The sequence below is a fragment of the Ochlerotatus camptorhynchus genome, unplaced genomic scaffold, assembly GCF_037179485.1.
Source record: "Ochlerotatus camptorhynchus isolate MF236.1 unplaced genomic scaffold, CSIRO-AGI_Acam_v1.1 ptg000686l, whole genome shotgun sequence".
In the NCBI taxonomy this organism is placed as follows: domain Eukaryota; kingdom Metazoa; phylum Arthropoda; class Insecta; order Diptera; family Culicidae; genus Ochlerotatus; species Ochlerotatus camptorhynchus.
Genome location: NW_027041163.1, coordinates 93,181 through 109,658, shown reverse-complemented (window position 1 = coordinate 109,658; position 16,478 = coordinate 93,181). Strand labels below are relative to the sequence as shown.

Sequence of the window (16,478 nt, the reverse complement as noted above, 5' to 3'; positions counted from 1 at the left end):
TGAGCTAGCAGTTGCCATAAATCGTCGATTTAAGTGATTGCTTACAAAACCAGATACGTCGATTTGAATAGTTACGCTTACGATTTATTATATAAGACCACAACAACCCCATAGGGCTGTACCTTGTAGTTTTTTTGTAACATCCTCGTCTATCATTTGGAGGTTGAGCCCCAGATTTCCAGGCAAAGTGTTATTTTAGGCCACCCTAATGGTTATGCAAACACGTTTCGAGATATTTGCATCCCATTGTTCGATATTAAATGGTTATAACTCGCATTTTAAACGACAAGCACATTAGCGAATGTTTCCGAATTATTAACGAAAGATAAAACCGATGACAAGAATCGATCAGTGCAAATTGGATGTTTTTTTTTTAATATCTAGGATGTGTTTGATTTTAAATCGCATATCAACGCATTGGCATTTGATTTCGATGGGACTATGTCTTCCTTTTCGTTTATCGTGAATCACAATGCAAATCCCGAACAAATAAATATTTCATTCATGAAATGCTTCATGAAACTCTTGTCACAAATCAACAGTTCTGAAAAAGAAAAAGAAACAAACATATTGCGAAGCAGAATACTCACGTGTCGTATCGTACTGCACGCCCTTGAACTCCGAAAAGCACGGCAGGACGGCCGTCGTCGCCGACGGTGTCCTTGGCCAGCAGGAGATGGAATCGAACAGCGGCGGACATGAAAGCTCCAAGAATAGCGTATCGTTCAGCTGAAGGCACTGCTCGCGAAAAGAATCATTAGCTGCCAGCGGAAATCCATCACTACTTTCGGAACCGGCACCAACCATCACGGCCAGTAGCGACTCAATCGACGACGACTCGTTCATCCTGTGGTACAATTTGCCTCCCTATACTTTGTACTTAGGCCTAAGCTTATCACTATCACTTTTTTCACACTTCACTCCTATCGGCAGTTGGGGTTGTTTTGCTTCATCGAGCTCAGTAATCAGTGCGATTCGCTAGAATGTTTTTCCGATGGAAATTTTTGCTTGCTTTATTCATCTTCCTCCGATTGACTGGCTCTGATGCGGAAAGAAACGGAATTCACTCTGATCAACAACTCTATTTTTCTCAAACGCACACGTAACATTTCCCGCTCGCGAAGGTTCATTATGTTGCCACCAACGAACGGCGAACGACGATCCAAATGACCAATCGCGCTTCTGTTCCGATCGAAACTGAATCGAACCGAACCGCGTAAAGTTGGGAAAACGAAAATCCCACTTTTACAACCACCCCCTCACTGTGGACGCTCTCTGCTGCTACGACGACGGCAGCGATCTCCAGCCGCTTTTCCGCGTGCACCTTGGCGATTCGATACAAGATGAAACAGTATAGCCGTATCAACTGGGAGGGATTTCCGTTGAAAAACCACTTTGTCCCCTAAGGAATGATTCGGAACCTCGTACTGTAGCCGAGAGGATGCCCGGTTAAGTGACAAAATTGGCTCGAATGAGCATCGGTAAGTAACTGATCAACACCTTGAGTGCCCCTAGCAGACAAATGAAAAATGATACAAATCTCATCGCGCGGTCCCGACGATCAAGGTGAAACGGAACAAAGAAGAACTCGAAAAGTTGTTTTCGATAAGATCAGGTATGTCGCGCTAAGTATGTCGCCTCGGTGTGGTGATCACTTTCGGTTACTCATGGAGTTTGTACACGAAAACGAATCCACTCAGGATGAATGGCCGAAACGGTATTGCTCTTTTTCAAGGCAGAAAATGCAGTTCATATTCCTTTCCAAAGAAGATGATTCCTCGCACCACTAATCCGTAGCCAATCACACACGACTTTATTTTATCACCGGCTATTAAATGTGGAGCATAACATATTATCTTGGTCATGAACAGATTCATAATTGAACCGGTTTTCAAGTCTATTGGATTAAGCTAGCCGAGTAGTTCTGTTTGAAAACCAAATATCTCGTTAATTGAGTCGGTCGATGCTGAATCGCGCGTGTCTGGTTGCCTATTTGAATAAGCGCTTTTTATCACTCATCGTATCGGTGTTATAACCGGATCAGTAATTAACGTGATAATGGGATTAGGCACGTGTAAAAACGTTCGTAGCAAACGAACCAGTTTTGGCGCCAAGTGTGGCCTGAACCTGGTGTTCTCAGCTAGACCCTGCCCCCTGGACAGTTTATTTACGTACAACGGAATCACTTAAGCATTGTGCTGGATGGATGACATTAATCAAAATAACATTATGTTTTACAACTTGTTACAAGAAGTCAGTCTAAATATGGCACAATATCACTCTATCATTCAATCACTGCACAATCACAAAAATAAACTTCTATTCCAAGGAACAAAATTTGCTAATTCTCTACTTTTTACAGAAGAACTAAACAGTGATCTGCAAATGAGTTCATCTTCGACATTCCTTCAAAATTAGGCCTTATCCCTTAAATCGACTCCAAAAATCCGGGGGAACAAATAGTGCATTTTATTTTATGTTCATACTAGATCCAGCCAACTATTAAACCATCAAAATCTGGCATGTGGCTCAATGAGTTGGATCTAGCTGGATTACTATGGTGAAATAGTCGTTTTAATTGTGTGGCCAGGAGCCTACCGACCTACCGAGTGCCAAGGCTGCATCAAAAAATCACTTTGTAGATGTCGCTCCGTTTCTGTTGGCGAAGTTCGGGGAACGTCGTAAAAGTTCAGGTAAAGGTTTATAAGTCCGTAGATCGTTGCAAAACTTCAACTAAATTCGTGGAAGTTTAGAAAATGACGTCCAAGTTCAAGAAACTCTCTTGAAGTGCAGTAAGAAGCTTATTTAACTTTATAGAATTTATGAACATTTTTTAAAGTTCTGTGAACTTTATAGAAGTTCAGTTAAATTTGTAGAAATTCAGCGATAAATTAGTAGGATTCAGTTATTGAATTTCTAAGTTAGAGCAAAAGCTCCTATACAGGTTCTCCACTTGTTCAATGTTTTGATTGGAAACATCATAGTTAAGGTACACCGGGGTAAGTTGAAACGGTACGTATATCTCTTAGCGAAAGGAATAGTCACTGTAGTTATTTTTGAGAGGCATTGTGTAATACCGCAAACTACAATATTAGAAATAATCTCAGTGAATATTTACTTTCGCTAAGAGATACATCTACCGTTTCAACTTTCCCTCGCTTTTCACCTTGCCCCGGTGTAGGGTAACGAATTTTGGTTGGACCAATTTATGTCATTTTCGCACTGCGTCTAAATTTATGCCTTGATTTTCTATGAATATAACATATCAGTGCCAACATTTCAAAGGGGCGTAATTGCATTTGTAAACAATGGCTTTAGCCGTCGATTTCTCGAGAATAAAAGCTCACTCATGTGAGAGTGACTAATTCAGAGAGTGAGTCACTTTTACTCATTCGTATGGAGAAATTTCTAAAAGCGTAGGTCACTCAGCTCATGAGTAACCTACGCTTTTAGAAATTTCTCCATACGAATGAATAAAAGTGACTCACTCTCTAAATAAGATTAGTTTTCAGTGAATGAAGACTGCTTAAGCAAGCCTTTTGAATCAAATTATACTAGCGCTGCATGTCAACTATTTTGTCAAGCTTCGGAATTCATTTTTTTCCATCAGATGTATCTGCTTTTGTTTGCGGTTACAGCTATCAGAAACTACGCATAATATATTTTCCGTTTATTGTACACAGAGGACAGTGCAGTGCAAAACACGTCTGGTACGTATATATATGCATTTAGATTAACATCCGAGATCCGTCCTTTTCTACATATTCTGCACAAAATATACATTTGAAGTCCCTCCATTTGACGTAGGATTACGTCTTCCGGCTACATATTGAGGGTGCAATTTAAAAAAAAAACCAAAATCGACCGCGTTACGAAAAGTGGTCAGGTTTTGACCCCTTATAGGTCTGTCAATAGCGGATGGATTTTAATTCTAAACAAACCAATCGATTGGCTAGTTTTCTACAAATCTACTAAAATGAACACTTTATCGATTTTCAATAGGTCACTATTGAAAATTACACAAATGTCCAACTGTTTTAATGATGATCGAATGTTCTCAAATGTTATCAACGAATTCGAAATGCAAATGGTATACGACGAATTCCGCGAGGTGAGAAAGATGGATTTGCCAATGGATACTAATTTTGATGATGGTGTTGAATTTTGGGGAGTGGTACTGGCCACCAAACCGGTGAATGGCAAAATCGCTTTTCCTTATCTCAGACGAATTGTGCCAACCCTACTTGCATTGCCACACTCCTCAGCGGTAGTTTGAAGGATGTTTTCGTCGATCACCCTAAAAAAACTAAACTGCGTAACAGGATGGATTCAGCTATGATGCAGAGAATCCTAGCGTCCAAGGAATATTGAAAAGCCATCAAAATAAAAAAAGGAATCACTGAAATCATAAAAACAGATTTTCGACTATTTTTAAGCAACATGTATGATAAAACTAAATAATAAAATCTGTTCGGTAAGTTCTGATCATTCCTCATTTATTTTTATTTGAAATAATAGATTTTTCCTTCTTCTAGCCTTACCCACAAACCTATGTTCCTTTTTACGTGTTCACTTAATTCCGATGGTTCGGTACATGTACCTTGAACGGGATTTTTTATTTTTTTTTTTTTGATCTCGTGATTTTAAACAGCAAAATGCTTTTTAAGTTTTGATTTCGTATTTTTTGCACTAACAATATTTTATTTACAATACAGACAAAAACAGACATGATTTTTGACACTCAAACAGACTTTTGAAAAAATCATCTGGCATCCCTGTTATTCCATCACCGTGTGTGAGGGTGTCCGGTCGTTCGTCACCATCAGCAGTAGCAGCAGCAGTGCTTTCGGCGCAACATTGAACATTGTTCTCCAGTAAACAACGAAAGGCTGCTCGGAAGCAGCGAGCTGCAGTCCACATGAGCGTCCATTCACCGAAGGAGGAGGAAGAAGCTGCATCGCTACTGATCGGATTCAGTAGCTCTTAGTGAGTCACTGTGGGCCATCTATGCCAAGCGCGTCACCCTCGTTCCAAACAACATACCGCTCGCCAGCCTCATCCGTGTTGAACACGTAGAAGTTCGTCATACTGATCAGAAGCTCAGTGAACTTCATAGAAGCTCAGAATTTTTTGTAATAGTTCAGATAACTTCTTAGCAATTTACTGAACTTCTTATTAGTTTTTCAGAGATCTCACTTTAATTGAACTTTCTGGAAGGATTTTAAGCTTTCCGAAGTTCCTGAATGTTTAGAAAAATTACGTTTAATTTCAGGGACCTACCCAGATGTTCAGGTATATTCCTACAGAATGTTGAAGGTCTTCCGCTATGTATGCAGAAGTGCATAGACGTTCTTAAATCTTGTTAGAATTAAGAGAGCTTACATACGTAAATTGGATGAAGTGACCATATTCCATTTCTGCAGGAGCATCCCGAACATATTCAGGATAGACTGGCTCGCCGCTTTCGACGGGATGCCATCCGGGAGCTTCTCTCCGAATCCTGCGAACCACCAAATCCAGGTGCAACAGCATCATAAGTGAACACGATAGCTTTTATTGGCAATAATCGTATTGTCAATACATTTTATATTGACGTCAATACAACGATGTTGACAATAGTTCAGTATTCACACCATCGATATTTTTGTCAATAATTCCTATTGGCGTCAATATAATGATACGTGTGGGGTTTGCTAAAGAAGCAGTTAGAACGTTCGATCGACAATGTCAGTTGACGATGTTATGTATCTCCGTCAAATTTGAGAGTTTGCGATGACGAAATCCTTTGAAAATTGAAATTCAATCAAAACTTTTATGCACAATGGTTTTTGTTTAAATATGTTATGCTCTTTTCTGTATTCTGTTCAAATTCTGTTGACAATGAAGCAATGTTTTTCATTGCAATAGCAAAAAAAAATCAAATATAAATATAGATGTTCGGGTTAGCATCCAAACCATTTATGGAATAGTTGTACCATTTGGGTTCGATTATGGTATTTGTTTATTTGGGAAGTCATAGAAATTATATGAATGTAAATTAATTAAAAGGTAAGAGGTACATTGCTGAAAGACCTGTGAGTTCAATTGTTTGATACACAGCAAAAAAATAATTTTGATATCACGTCAAAGTGGATGCACTACAATCATGTCGAAAATATGGTGTAATATTACTTGCTAAAAAGGACAAAATTATCATTAATACAATGCATGAACTGACATTACGCTGCTTTTACTGCATTTGTTTATTTATGTGGTCATAAAAATTACATGAAATTTTCGACATGATTGTAGTGCATCCACTTTGATGTGATATCAACATTATTTTTTTGCTGTGTATTTGAATGAATTAGCACTTAAGCTTAATAGTCAATGGTTCTGGGTCTTTTGATTTTCCAAATCTTTAATCACGTTTATCTCCGTAAACATGGCCAAAATCGCAATTTAAGGGATGTCCTGATGTTCGAAACTTTCAAATGTAATTTTCCCCTTAGAAAACCCTAAATCATGATTTTTTGGGTGTTCGGATTTAACTTCCATCTTCATACACTTTTTATGTTATTCCTAAAGCGCCAAGGTGCACGGGTCAATATGTTACTTCCACCGGCCGACGGCGACCCAAACCGAGACGGTCTTCTGACGCATTCGTGAACTTTTTATTTTCTTTCCTTTTCTCTCCGATATATTTTTTTCTCCATTCCACAACTTTTCCCATTCCGACTGCCATGCCAGTCCATAACGGTCCGAAGTAATATGAGTTTGATGATTATTTTCGCTTCTTCCATTGTTACTTCCAGCTGATTTGGCAAACCCATCACAGTTGAAGTCGAGCTACATTGAAACAAATGTCTCCTGGATGATGATCGCACACCACCACCACCACCATCACCACTGCCATACCGACGATGCTCGACGATACAGCGCAAACAAACCGCACCGTCTCCATCGTAGTTGGTAAACGGTGCGCGATGTTTGGATAAGAAGCATCGCGAGTCGACCGTGAAGATACGTCGCAACGCTCATAATAGCAAACGGAACGAAGCACCACGCGTCTCCGTGGAGTCCCTTTGAAATGCAGCTAGCAGATAGCTGCTCTGGCTTTGAACTTGGTGCCATCACTTCAGCTGAAAACTGACACGAGCGGTCGGTCGATCGTTTAATGGGCCCGATGGTGGTGTACCGATGTCGGCTGCAGTATTATTATGGTTTTGATGATGATTGGTCTGGAAAAAAAGAGAGAGAAAATTGAAAGAATGGTTAAAAATAGCAATCGGAAAGCGTATAATATTCAGAATGTTAATGCGGCGGTGATGATAGTTCCGGACAATGAAATAAAGGCGAATTTATTTTCAAGTACGGAAGCCGACCCAGTTTTATTGGAGAGAGTAAAAAAAATACGCGGCAGACGTTGGTGTATGGTAGACGGAAATAAACAAATTGTGTGGGGAGATAACGAGCTCCTGGAACTTCGTTGATGCACACTGGCTGCGTTCCAATCTGCGGGGGTGACACGCAGAGTAATTTAAAATACTATCAAAAGAATAACTGTATTTAAATTATATGATGCGAAATTTTCAATCACAGGCATTGTATTGAAGGTTTCTGTATCATTTCCCTGATTAAAAAAATGTAGGAACAAAGTATGACTTCAAAAGTTGGATTTCTAGACCATTCTTGTATCCCCAATAAATACTATTATTCGGATGAATAGATCTTGCACGATGACCTCAGCAACGATAAATGTCCAAGTAGATCAAAGAGTCCATGAGCACAAACGAAGTGGCAGACGACTAACTGACGAAGAAATCAATTAAAATAATGTGGTTCGCTGTAACAGAATTTTCTTAGAAGCTTGTGCCATCAGCCACCAGATGGGCTAGTATTTTTGTTTTTATTTGAACAAAGTTGATTTTGTGGGCAATGAAATTTGACAGTGTGCAAAGAGTGTATCATTTTGTAGTTTTTTATGCATTTACAGTTTTGAGCAGAGTGAAAGAGATAGAACCAAAACATTCTAGTACATTTGGTGAAAATGCTAGTACAATCCAGTAGTAGCAACAATCAATTCGAAACCAACGATTTTAAATTGGCTCACTACTTGACTAGCCTATTGGTCCCAAGCAAATCGATTAACGCATCCCATTCTAGTATAAATTCCAGTACTACACTATGTTTGTTTTGATTCGCTAAAAGTTGGGCTCGTTTCTTCGGGACCTTCTGGTCTTAGAATTACCTCTACGATAGTAGTGTTGCCATGTGGTACACTGAAAAATTGCAATAGCAGGTTTGTCACCAAAGTTTTCGAGTCGCTCCGTCTGTAACTTCGTTTGTGCTCATTAGACTGATGCAAAATTTGAAATTTTCGCCACACAGTGCTCAAACGGTTTCAAATCAGGTCCTGATTAGCCTCCCAAAATTTAAACTCATTTGGTAAGAAACTGTCTTGGCACAAACTATAACTATTACTATGGGAAAACCAAACTTTTTGTTCATTGTCTTCTACCCATTTTCCATATTACTTTTTCGAAAATTTCAATAACTATTCTTACGGGAAATTTTCTAAGCTACAACTTTGCGAAAAATCGTTTTTCAGCCAAATGTCAAATTAAATTGTTATTAATTGTTTAAGAGATTGATAATCTTATGGCATGATCAAGCAGCTGTATTATGGGCAACACTGTATTCTGCAGTGTGACATAGTAGCCATGATATTTGTGCTCTATTCTTCGCCCAGAAACACCAATGTTGCCTGCTGAACAGTTCCTTGTTCCTTACATTTGATTGAAAAGTGTTTTTCAACAAAGTTGTAGCTGGGAAAATCTTCTACAATCCCTGATATCATTTTTAAAAGCATAGTGATGTGGTGAATTATTAGATACATAAGAACAAAAACATAAGTTTTCCCACAGTAATTCCCATATAAACTTGAAATGGTTTGTGCCAAGTCAGTTTCTTACTAAAGCAGTTCAAATTTTGGGAGGCTAAGTAGGACCCAATTTGGAACCGTTTAAGCACTGTGCAGCGAAAATTTCAAATTTTGCATCAGTCAGGTGCTCATACTGTTGTAATTTAAAATGTCATTTGAAAAAGAGCATCACGACAATAATGCATCTATTCTAATAAGGATGCCAGATTTCAGAAAAAGTGGGAAATACTGATAAATTCCATTTAATATTGGGATATCTGGAATCGAGATGACGTCTGAATACTGGGAATCAATGTCCGACGCCATTTTAAAATCCAAGATGGTGGCTTTTGGTTTCATAAAACTAGGGAATACTGTCAAATTCCCTTCAATTTGGGTATTTTCAGAATCGGGAGCCGTATTGAGTCCGCAAATTGATGTCCGGTTCCATTTTGAAATCTAAGAAGGTGGCTTCCGGTATCTGAAAAGTGGGAAACACTCTCAAATACCCTTCAACATGGATATTTTGGGACTCAGGATGTTGCCTAAATACCGGGAATCGATGTCAGATGCCATTTTTAAATCCAAGATGCTGGCTTCTGGTTTCAGAAAAAGTGGGAAATACTCTTAAATAATCTTCAACTATCGGAGTTATAACCGTTACTTGTACGGCAGATACGTAAGACGTGTTCAGGACAATCTGCGAAGAAATCCTAAACAGTTCTGGAGTTTTGTAAACACTAAGCGACATGAAAGCGGCCTTCCATCAACCATGCGCATGGAAGATCAATCTGCCTCCACCACAGAAGCCAAATGCGAACTATTTGCTGCACGATTCGCGAGTCTCCATCGGATGTTGAAACTGCGACAAGGTCCCTGCCCGTGGACGCATTCGACATTGATATTTTCGATGTTCTTCAGACGATGGTGGAGAATGCACTGAAGAAGCTGAAACCATCTGTATCACCTGGACCGGACGGTATTCCTGCGTACATATTGAAAAAATTTAATGGCATGTTGTTTACACCTCTGCAAGCTGTATTCAACCTCTCTCTTCGAAGCCAGCAGTTTCCAATCGCTTGGAAGATGTCATACATGCAGCCTATCTTCAAGAAAGGCAGTAAAGTGGATGTGTCGAACTATCGTGGAATAACTTCGTTGCCTGCCCGTTCCAAATGCATTTCAACATCTCAGCTTTAATTTTTTTCGCAACGTTTAGTCATCACTAATCTGTGTGAATACACGTCGTTTTGCATCAGCGAAATGGAGCAAGGAGGTCAAATCGACAGCATATACACTGACATAAAGGCTGCGTTCGGCTCAGTTAATCACGATATTCTGTTGGCTAAGCTGGAGCGACTAGGAGCATCTTCGAGAATTTGTAGTTGGCTGAGATCATATTTGACTGGCCGTCAATTGTTCGTGAAAATTGGATCAGCCGTGTCTGCACCTTTCATTCCTTGGGGCCGCTGTTATTCGCGTTGTTGTTCAATGATGTGTCCCACGTTCTTCTGAATTGCTGCCTAATGTTCTACGCAGATGATTTGAAAATCTACCTGGTTGTTAGAAGCTCCAATGATTGCCGTCAATTGCAACAACAGCTAGATTTGTTTGTCAGTTGGTGTGCACTGAATCATCTAGCAGTCAGTGTGTCCAAATGCTGTATCATATCCTTTCGAAGAACGAGAAATCCTATCCTACATGACTATACTATCAATGGCACTGTACTGAATCGGTTTGATCATGTTAAAGACTTGGGAGTGGTACTGGATTATCAACTCACATTCAAAATGCACTATTTGGAAATACATATTTGACAAAGCAAATCGTCAACTTGAATTTATTCTCAAGATAGCGAACGAATGTGATGACCCTCTGTGTTTGCGATCTCTGTATTGCTCGCTAGTTAGATCAATTCTTGAATTTGCTTCTGCCGTCTGGTCTCCGTACGATGATGTGTGAATTTCACGAATCGAATCAGTGCAGCGGAAATTTGTGAGATGTGCTCTACGAGGCTTGCCATGTACCGACTCATTACGACTACCACCCTACGAGCACCGCTGTGCGCTGCTTGGTATTGAACCGCTAGTAGATAGACGCAAGTTCAGCCAAGCTATCTTAGGAGCCAAAATTTTTCGCTCCGAAATATACTGCCCTGCATTGCTGAGTCAGCTCAACATCTAGGCCCCTAAACGAGTGCTACGATCTAGACAGCTATTGCGCCAGCCAACGAGACGAACACAGTACGGATCCAACAATCACATCGATTCGATGAGTCGAAGACTCCAAGACAATTACAGCTTGTTTGACTTCAATATCTCTACCGTGCGGGACCGAAATCCGTACAGCACCGAAATCCGTACACCCTGTTGAATTTGTTTATTTATATGCATCATAACAATGTAAATATTATACATGAATACATATTCATGTTCATTCATGCATTAGCTTAATGTTTACGTCAACAATTAAGCAGAACGTCATGCAATTAAAATAAGAAAAATAAAAACCTTAACACGTGTCGGGCATTTCTGTCAATCGGTTGCGTTCTTAACGATTTTCTAAGAAAATCTCTCGGATTTACTTCAGTTTGTTAAGCGTATTTCAGTGATGTTTGCAAGTAGTTTCCTGAAGGTCGATCGAAAAGGTTAGTGTTTATCGTTTTATATCTCAATTCTAAGCAATGGATCGTTCATATGGTATTTATTTATCAAAATAAGTACTGTACGGATTTCGATCCATATATAACAGCTGATTCTAAATCCGTACACTTGTGCATCACTAATGACGATTCTACTTTATCCAATGTTTTTCAGCATATCATGGAAACTAAATACACGCCGGAGGATTTGGAGAAGACTGTGGCAATGATGCATGCGGAGAAATCTTACCGAGAAGCATCCAGGGATTTTTCCGTTCAATTCACCACCATAAGAGATGCCATATTGAATCGCTTATTTTATTCGTATTGTAAACGTTATATTATTAATATCTTTAAATGAAGAGCGTCAAGAACCAGCCGAAAAGTAAAACAACGCAGCTCCCCTACAGGATATCACCAACACGCATATACAAATATACAGAGAGCAGACAGAAATGGGCCAGAGAGCATTCCCAGCAGTAGCTACCAGCTACATGAAAATTGATAAAGAGAACGCAAAGAAACAAAGGATTGAGGAACGACAAAAGAAAAAGGTTGAGCGAGAGAGGAAGAGGAGGAAGAAAAGGAAGAAGAGCAAAGAAAGTTCCCTAATAAACAAATACCATGAACGAAATTTATCCTGGATGGGTAAACTTTCCCACAAATGGTTTGGATGATACCCCGAACACGTCGTTAAGCTCTCTATTATGGTTATTTTTATTAGAGTTGGAAGCAAGAAAGCATTATAACTTGAAAAGGCAATGGTTACAATGGAGAAGAAGCAGAAGAAAGCTGTGGAAAAGAAGCAATGAAAGATCTGTATTTTTATGATTATTACTCTCTTGACGTATTAAATTAAATTAAGTTATAGTCGTTATTTTACCAATTTTAATTTTCATGCACAAAACGAAAAACTAATCCTTGATGTCAGTTCATTGTCTTTTTTTGTTGGTTTCTAAGATGGTTGTATTTTTTTTTTTACTTATCCGCCATTATAGGGCTACCATCTTAGGAACCGGTTAATTTATAGCTTGATGCCAGTGGGTTGGTGGAGTTCCAAAGTATGGCGCATCTCGCACGTTATCACATGTCAAATTTCAAAAACCTCGAAGTTGTGAATATTTAACCCAAAGCACTGGTATAGAATAAAATTTGGAAGAAATTAATCCTTAAACATGATATTAGTTAGCATAAAAATGCAGAACAGTTACCTTCTTAAATTAAAAGAATTCAGTTACCTCTCCTTTGAATCGATTGGAGCATCAATTAATCTAACGCTGATATCATTAGCTAAAAAAGTAAAAGTAAAAAAAAAGAACTTGAACCTTTGACGAATGATTCTTATGTAAAATCGTGCACTGAATTCAACAATGTAGTCGAAAAAAATGTCAGTAGGATAGTTTGTGAGATACAGCTAAAAATGAAAATTCACTTTAAACAAGTTTGATTACTATAATACAAATATCTCCGGTTGTAATGAGATTATATCAATTATTTTAACGCTGAATTAGAGGTAAGAAATTTTTTCGTTCGATCAATTGAACATCAATTGTCAGTGAGATTGATGGTATTGTTGTTAGTTAATAGTTTGTTTTTTAAGTTTTCCTAAGAAAAATTGAATTTCTGCTAAGTTTTTAAGCAATGTAAATTAAAATGTTTATGGTGGTTCTACCATTACTCTCACGGAAAAATAGTGTTATAACGATCGAAATAAAATTTTATCACGTTTAATTTGGTGTTAAAATAATTAATATCACTTCATTGCAGCCAGAGATATTTGTGTTTTAGTTTTTTTTAACGTGAGAGATCATTTTTTAGCTAGGGGAAGGAGGGGCATAGTGAACAGGCGGGGCATAGTGAGTATCCCGTACTTTGGCTCTGGATCTCCAACTGCATGAAACAAATCAACTGGTAGTAGGATCAATATCATTAAGATATTGATCCTACAGCCAACAAATTTGTTCTGAACGGCCGGAAGTCCAAGCTGGAGCACTATGCCCCACCTGTTCACTTTGCCTCTCTTACCCCTATATCTCCAAAACTATCCTACCGAGATTTTTTTGGACTACATTTTTGGATTCAGTGCACGATTTTACATGGAAAATGACCATCAGCGTACAAAGTTCAAATATGCTGTAAACTAGTGTATTTAAACGAATATAGCTGTTTTGGACTCTTAGCCAAGCAACTACAAAAAAATACTTTATTCAAGATAGCAACACGTTTTTTTTTTCATTGATTTGGATCGATTTACATTCATGTACGGATTTTGATTCATGACTGTACGGATTTTGATTCATCCTCAACACAGTGTACGGATTTCGATTCAAAACTGTACGGATTTTGATTCAATCGTAAAACGCTGTACGGATTTTGATTCAAGATATGTGCAATTTAAATCCTTTTTTCTAATAATTAAAGGTAATTTTAAGACCTGGTGTTTGCAAATATTGGAAAAATAAAGATAAATGTAAAGGAAAAAGATGTGATACAGAGCATAATGTGATAGCATTATTTAGTATTGACCGTTAATGATTCTCTCGTGCTTAGGTGTACGGATTTCGGTCCCGCACGGTACCAACGTCTTTCGAAACCGCCTACGGAATCGACCAGAATGATTTTGTTTTTTTCTGTACAACGTATTAAAGTTTTTTTTAGTTAAGTTTTATTCATTAAAACCACGATGTCAGATGGATTTAAACAATAAATAAAAATACAAATACAAACATACATATTTTTGAACTTGGGCTGACGTCTAGAGACCGTAAATCGATGTCCGGCGTCATCTTGAAATCCAAAATGGCAGCTTCAGGTTTCAGAAAAAAAATTGGGAAATACTGTCAAATACCTTTCAATTGGGGTATTTTCAGACTCGAGGTGATGTCAAGAGCACGAAAATCGAAGAACAATACCTTCCTGAAATCCAATATGGTGGTCTCCGATTTAAGAAAAGTACTCCACACCAACCACCAGCCGGGACGGGACTTGACAATCCAGCTTCTCACTTCTTAATGTTTTTGATGTTTTCGAATGCCCGTCGAAAATTTGTGCATGGCGTTTGACGGAGTTGACCAAGGCTGCCAGGATTGAAGAATTATTTTTCTATATTAATTTTAATTTGATTCGGAGTTTCTACCGCAGTTTAGCACCCTGTACATCATTTTTGCTTAAGGTTCAATTTACTTTGATGCTTTTTGGAAAATTTCATAAGCAGTTTTTTCCGACGCATTATTTCAGATTGCAAAAACTCGCACTATTCGATTCCTTTTGATATTTTACACAAAATGACGCGAGCTTTTAGCAATCTAAAATAATGCGTCGAAAAAAACTGCTTTTGAATTTTAAAAAAATGCATCAAAGTAAATTGAACCTTAACACAATAAAAACAACCATAAACAAACAAGAATATCCATCGCTCAAAGCACGCCGTGGACCCTGTTTTCCAACTTTCCTTTCACAAATATAAACAATTAACAACGCCATTGACATCACCACTGATTCCGGCATCACTACCAGTCAGATTGCTGTAATCCCTCTGTCCTTTTTATTCCACGATTGCTACTGTCAAATCGACCAATCAGCAACTGGCTCGGATTTGACAGCAAATTGGCTCGAAATCGCTACCCGATTGTCAAGTCCCGTCCCAGGTGTTGAGTACGTGGCACTGATGAAGCCTGCAAGTAGTAGACGAAATACGCGTATCTGTCAAGAGATAAGCAATTATAACGAAATAAAAAGGAATTAAACCAACACACTCAAAGCTCTTGGAAAGCACTGTCAAATACTCCCACAATATCTAAGAGAAGAGGTGACAATACGGGGGCGAAAATGAACCACTTTTCTGTCAAACGTGAACCAGCTCCTGATTGGCCGATTTCATGTGCGTAAGATCGTGATAGAGATGGATAAATATAGAGATAGAAATAGAAGAGGAAGAAGCCAATTGTCATCTCTTAGCACAATATGGGTATTTTCGGAATGGGGACGATAAACAGAGGCCAAAAACCGATGCCCGACGCTATTTTGGAATCTAAGATGACAGCCCTCTGTTTTGATAAAACTGTCAAATACTCTTCTACAGACAGAAAATCAATGTCTGACGCTATTTTTGGAATCCGGCGTTTTGGAATTCCGATTATCCAAATTATAGGGTATTTGAGTTTTTTTTTCTGAAACCAATGGTCGCCATCTTGGATTCAAAAATGGCGTCAGACATCGATTTTCGGCATCTAAACGTCGTCCCCGTTCCGAAAATACCCATATTCTAGGATATTTTACACTTTTCTGAACCACCACTAGAAATCACTTAGGTACTACCAAACACGAAGTTCAGCACCAAGATTCCGGTTACTTCAAGACAGAGGGGAAATCCCGTCTAAACAGCACAATTCCATTTATTTCAATCTTATTATGTCTCGTATGCAAAACGACACGCATTTACTATAGAAAACGACAAGCGGCAGCTTTGTCGCGACAGAATGCGAGAATGACATGACAAACTGTTTTCGTAAATCTTGTCGCCGAACGTATGTATAACAGCTAACTCGTGCTGGAAAACGTACCGCAACAGATGTTTCGTGACCAAATGAGAGAAAGACAAGAATAGAAAATGTTTCCGTGACAACCCACACGGCGAATGAGAACGACCCAAATTTGAGTTTAGTTCACTCATAATCGCCAAAAGTGCAGGAACTCAGCGATGAGTAAATTTGCCTCATGTTTTCCCAGGTTTTTCCAGGATTTTCCAGGAAAAATTCCCAAATTTGAGAAAAGTAAAGATTAGATTTAGTCAGTCTATTGGTACTACTCCGAGACTGAATAAAATTTTCGTCAATTTCCTCATTTTCTGGCAGATTTTTTAGGTTTTCCACAGGAAACCATGAGACAAATTTTACTCATCGCTGAGTTCCTGCACTTTTGGCGATTATGAGTGAA

General features: G+C 38.6%; 1 protein-coding gene across 6 annotated transcripts in view; it reads right to left on the bottom strand.

Moving 5' to 3' along the window:
• LOC135714648 (diuretic hormone receptor-like) overlaps window positions 1–16,478 on the bottom strand; it is a 185,262-nt gene that overhangs the window by 106,184 nt on the left and 62,600 nt on the right. For 5 of the 6 annotated variants that reach the window (XR_010518865.1, XM_065238025.1, XM_065238028.1 and 2 more), the window contains exon 2: window positions 591–1,041. Coding sequence is in view for 5 of the 6 variants with exons in the window: in XM_065238025.1 (XP_065094097.1) it covers window positions 591–846 (256 nt within the window). In the remaining variant the exon portion in view is untranslated. The remainder of the gene's footprint in view (window positions 1–590; window positions 1,042–16,478) is intronic. The other variant, XM_065238026.1, reaches the window with a different exon arrangement.